The 5,886-nt window shown below is 35.9% G+C and overlaps 1 protein-coding gene across 1 annotated transcript; it reads left to right on the top strand.

Annotated features, from left to right (window-relative positions):
- The first annotated feature begins 3,005 nt into the window (after positions 1-3,005).
- Positions 3,006-4,380, top strand: CABS1 (calcium binding protein, spermatid associated 1). The gene has a single exon (XM_045450381.1). The coding sequence runs from the start codon at positions 3,058-3,060 to the stop codon at positions 4,264-4,266; it is 1,209 nt and encodes a 402-aa protein (XP_045306337.1). The 5' UTR covers positions 3,006-3,057; the 3' UTR covers positions 4,267-4,380.
- Positions 4,381-5,886: the final 1,506 nt, after the last annotated feature.

Raw genomic sequence — 5,886 nt, 5'->3', positions numbered from 1 at the left:
GGATAAAGAAGATGTGGTTTATATATACAATGGAATATTACTTGGCAATGAGAAAGAATGAAATCTGGCCATTTGTAGCAACATGGATGGAACTGGAGAGTATTATGCTGAGTGAAATAAGTCAGGCAGAGAAAGACAGATTTCATATGTTTTCACTCATATGTGGATCTTGAGAAACTTAACAGAAGACTATGAGTAAAGGAAAGGGGAAAAAATAGTTACAAACAGAGAGGGTGGGAGGCAAACCATAAGAGACTCTTAAATACAGAGAACAAACTGACAGTGGATGGGGGCATGGGAGAGAGGGAAAGTGGGTGATGGGCATTGAGGAGGGCACTTGTTGGGATGAGCACTGGGTGTTTTATGTAAGTGATAAACCATGGGAATCTATCCCGAAAACCAAGAGCACAGTTTACACACTATATGTTAGCCAACTTGACAATAAATTATATTAAAATTAATAAATTAATTAAAATTAAAATAATAATAATTAATAATAATAATAATAATAATAATAATAAAGTAGGAATTCTAATGTCCATAGGAGACACCACTTGTCTCAGTTAATTCTTTCAAAATTGCACATTACATTTCATCTGATATATCTGAAGATATTCTCCATACAAAGACAGTCTTAATGGTGGGCATCAGTATGACATCAGCATTTTCAAAGTCTATATCTGAGGACTCTTTCTAGTCAAGTATCGCTGAAAATCCTAAACTGTCAGATAACATTCCTGAGGCCTTATTGCAAACTCACCCTCTTTTGCTAACAACTTCCTTTTTTTTTTTTTTTTTTTCACTTAACAAAAGGGTTTTTTTTCATCCTGGACCTGAAGAAATTGCTACTTAAATATAAACTTGATGCTCTTCTGAGAAAAGACAAACTGTTTCCATTAGTGTAATAGACACTACAACAATAGAGGAAAGTATTATTCAGATAAAGTGAACCTCACCTATAGAATCTGATCCTCTATCCTTAAGTCAGCTAGTATCTTTGGTGGTAATGACCTGTTGGTCCAATAAGAGTGTCCTATGTTCCCCAGAGCAGATGATTCCAGTTTCACCCTCAAAATTGCTAAAATTCCAGCAGTCCCACCAGGATTTTCACCATATGCTTCTTTCTCTTTGATAGATGACACACACTTTCCATGTAAAGTGTCCATGTAAAGAAGTCAATGGTTAAAAAAAAAAACAAGATAATGGTAATAATATTCTCTATAGCCAAGAAAAGTCTTTGTATGCTATAATCAATGTGATCCCACCTCACAGTTATATTAGTAGAAGCAGAGTTGATGTGAGCACAATAGTAATCCCTGAAATTAAAGACTATTTGACAAATTAGTGTCTAAAAAGATGGTATCATTTCACCTGACATTTCTAACCAGGAACTAAATGCCTATAAAAATGAATATTTTGCTCCTTATTCTAACTCTATTCAATATAAGAAATAGCAAGTACTCCAACCTGACTTCTAGCAATTATACAGTTAACACATCCTTTTTCCCACTTTTTGTACACAGAATAAAAGAATTCCTGCCACAAAGACACCAATCTTCTGTTTATACCATGCTTATTCTGAATTAAACCTCATAAACACTAGATAAGGGGGAGGGGATGGAGTAGAGGTTAAATCAACCCAGTTAATCAACCCAGAGAATAGGTTTACCTTCTCATTTCCTTTCCTGCCACTGCAAATGACTTAGAACTAAAGAGCCATGCCTGTCATTAACTTAAAAGACTTTCCTCCTTGTCCCTGATGCTGACAGCATTTCTTATGTCAATAGAGACACTGAGACCCTTCATAGTGACATCTCCTTGAAGCGAAAACATAGCTGGAGAATCTACCTGTGTCTTTAAAATGAAAAATTCCCATCTTAAAACCTATCATAGTTCTACAGAGAGTGGTCATGTGTATGTCTATACCAGGCCAATCAACTAAGAAAAGACACTGTAAACTTGGAGGTTGAGTCCAAATCTAATGAAGAGAAAGCATTTGCTCTTGAGATGGAAACCACTGCTCTGACTGATACTGCTGCCCTTTTTCATATTTAGTTGTATCTGAGTCTGAAAATTCTCTTTCTTCTAATAACACTGGGAAAATATTAACACCAGACTATAATCTCCTTTCATCTAAATAGCTAAATATTAAGAATGATAACAAAATGACGATGGTTGAATTAACTAACATCATTATAGGAAACACTCCCTCTGAAATTTGAGGATAAAATTCTTAAGGCTAATACAGTTATTCCACATTTTGATTTTGTTTCTGGGTGAATTCTGACATATAATGCCAACTCCCTGGCATTAGGTTGAAGTAACACACTCTACAGAAAAATATTCCTGAAGAAATTAAATCTACAAGACCTGATATCGTCCTTGTTAAGCATGTTAATTCACAAAAAAAGTAAGAATTGTAATGAAGAAGAAAATTACAAGAACCCTAAATATTACTTACTTATTATCTTTACTGAAAAAGTGAGAATTCACTCTCTGAAGAGGAAAACTAATTGAAATCCTTGCTACCTAATTACCTTCTGCATGCTACATTCATTGCCAAAACTGCCATCAATGTTTTTAGACATTTAAATAACCATAAATCTCAAGGGAAGACACTTCACCTCAAAAACATACTGTTAACTTACTTGAAAGGCAGGCCACTTGAAACTAATGCTGATAATCTCATGGCTTCCAGAGTTCTCCCCACTGACCCTCAACCCACAAAGTACCTGGCAGACTCTGCTATGTCTGTTTCAAGTGACACTAGCTCCATATTGGAAGGCACATCCCTTATAAACAAAAAGAAGACAAATCCAGCTGTGAATGTTGATTTCACAATCAGAGAGGATTCTACTGCCTTTTAATCTAATATCCATACTCTTGAAACTAGTTGCCCAATCAGAGCACAGAAACAATCTCCAAGGAGAGCCAGTGCCATTGGCTCTATGGTTGATGCAACAATCACCATGATGACCAATGCTTCAATCACTATCATGAACATCACTCTCCTGCCTAGGGAAACCACTGGGCCCAGAGAAAGACCTGTGAGTGTGCATGGTGCCATTTTGTCCCATGGCTGAAGATGGTTTGCCAAAAATTTGCTCTCATCCTCCAACAGAAAGCAGCAAAACAACAACTGAAGCAACCATTTTATTTGGGGATGACAACACTATTCCTAAATCAGAAACAACTATGACCTCAGAAGGAGACCACATTACTTCATTAAATGACAATACACTAGAAAGTGATTTTTCAACAACAGGCAACAAGTTTACATCTCTGAAGGAAAAACTAAAATTAGAAGATGATGCTGAGTCTCATCTTATTAGGTCATCAACCCATCTGGAGAAAGAAATTACTAGTCTGATAGGCACAACAAACTCCATGGCTAATGACTCTATTACTGAAAACTGCATTCCAGTGAAAATTGGTAATATCTCATCACCAAGTGCTACTGTTTCTTTAATAGATTTTTCCACTAACATAGCAAAAGAAGATATTCTCTTGGATACCACTGGCCCAGGGAATGAATATGTCTCTATAACTTCTGAAGTCTCTCGCACACTGAAGGATGGCACCGCTAGCATTGTGGACACCCCTGCCCTTCCAGCTAAGAAGGATGAACCCGATGTTAACAATTACAGTTCCTCAGTTAAATCCAATGTCACTGCTGATGAGGCTGTCCAGATCACCACCTCGTCTATTCCTGAGGCTGAAATCTCTTCTGCTACTGAAAAAGACTTCACCACTATTCCAGATATAGCTGCCCTTACAGAAGAGAAAATGACTGAAATTGACCTCAACATTCCAGAGGATGACCCCAATGCTGTGCCTAAACTAACAGATTCTGATGAGGAAAAGTTCATCACTGTGGTTGAGCTCACTACCACTGTTGAAAGGCGCGAAGATAACACAGAAGATGTTCTGATAACTGATGAAGAGTCTATGGATGAAGTCAATGTTTGGATGGAGAAAGATATTACAAATGAAGCAGAGAACCATCCCATTTTGCTTACTGCTGTTGAATCTAGATATGACTTTGTAGTCCCTATATCAGTAGATGTGAACCTCATGGAAGATTCATCTATTACGACAAAAGATCTGTCTGAAAATAATACAATGGAATATGTAACTAAGGACAGTGAGCCACTTTCAAGAACTACCTCTGATCTAGATACCCTAAGCCACGAGGACGATGCTTTTACTACTGAAATGGGTGTCTTTAAGCTACTGAAGGAAGAACCAGATGAGTTCCTGATTTGAAAGCAACAAAACATATGCCACATAGACTTGAGTAATAGCCTGGAAAGCTAGTTTTAACATCTAAGAAGTGTGTTCAGCAAAAATCTTATTAAGTTAAAGAATGTGAGAATTTAAGGCAAGTATTAGACTCAGAAAAATGCAGACGTTTAGCAATAGAGGTCATGCAGTAGAATATATTTATGGAAACTTAAAAACTCAAATACAAGAGTTCCCCTTGTATGAAAAGGTTTAATTTAATTATCTATTTACCTTAATATAAAAGTCTTTAATCTCAGCCTTCAGGGATATGAAGAGAGAGCAATAAAGAAAGCTCACTTCCTACTACATTTAATGATGTATGTCACTTTAGTTAACCCTGAATAGCACATTTTAGTGTGAGTTGAAGAGAACTGAATTAACATCTAAAAAAAATTGTTGTAGTATTAAAAGTTTTGAAATGCTAATTCTAAACGGGTTTTTTTCATGCAACCAATGATTCTCTTCTATTAAAAAATATATTTGCAATAATTAAGACTATTCAGTAATTGTTTAGCACCTACCTGTAAGAAATGTAAGAAATCTTACAGGGTTCCTGGCTTGTGTTGGACGCAAACTAAGAAAAAATGATTATTTCATAAACATGTAAATTTGTCAGAAACAATATTTGTATAAATGTATGAATCAATTTAATTTTCTTTTTGTAAAATTTCTTTCCTGAATTTTTGTCAATTTTTTTCAGGTCTTAATCATTGATATCATACTCTTCTTGTGCTTTTGGTTAGCAGTTCAAGGACATGTATCTTCATTTTTTTTCTGTCACAGACTTTTAAAATGGGTCTGTTTTCATCTTGCTGATTTTCCTTCAATAAATCTTTTGACAGCAACTGATTTACTGTGTGTAGATGTGTTTAATATTCCAGTACAGAATTCTGAAATTACGAGAAACATATAAGCACAGTTGACCTTTGAACGACACGGGGATAAGAGAGGTAAATTCCTCTGCCAGTCAGAAATCCACCTGTAACTTTCGAGTCCCCCGGAGCTAAGCTACTAATAGTCTACTGTTGACTGGAATCCTTATCAATAATATAAATAATCAATTAGTGCATAATTTGTGTATCTGTTATATGCTGCATTCATACAATAAAGTATGGCAAGAGAAAAGAAAATGTTATTTAAAAAAAAACACATGAAAGAGAAAATACACTTACAATACTATACCATAAAAAATCCGTAGATAAGTGGTCCTGCACAGTTCAAACACGTGCTATTCAAGGGTCAGCTGTAAACTTAAAGTCCATTGTTTGTTTAAAGAACAACTTAGGGGTATCTCAGTGATTCAGTCAGTTAAGTGTCCAACTTTGGCTCAGGTCATAATCATGCAGTTTGTGAGTCTGAGCCCTTCGTGGGGCTCTATGCTGACAGCTCAGAGCCTAGAGCCTGCTTCGGATTCTGTGTGTCCCTCTCTTTCTCTCTGCCCCTCCCCGCTCGCACTCTGTCTCTCTCTCTCTCACTCTCTCTCTCAAAAATAAACATCTTTTTAAAAATTAAAAAAAAAAAAAAAAAAGAAAGAACAGCTTAGCTCCGGACACCAAGGACAGAATTATTATACAGAGGCTCATAATTTTATTATATTTTTAA

This window comes from Leopardus geoffroyi, chromosome B1, assembly GCF_018350155.1.
Source record: "Leopardus geoffroyi isolate Oge1 chromosome B1, O.geoffroyi_Oge1_pat1.0, whole genome shotgun sequence".
NCBI classification, from domain to species: domain Eukaryota; kingdom Metazoa; phylum Chordata; class Mammalia; order Carnivora; family Felidae; genus Leopardus; species Leopardus geoffroyi.
The sequence above is the reverse complement of the archived record's forward strand: the minus strand, read 5'-3'. Positions and strand labels throughout refer to the sequence as shown.

Coding starts and splice junctions, on each gene's coding strand:
- CABS1 (XM_045450381.1), top strand. CDS start 3,058: ATGGTGCCATTTTGTCCCATGGCTGAAGATGGTTTGCCAAAAATTTGC.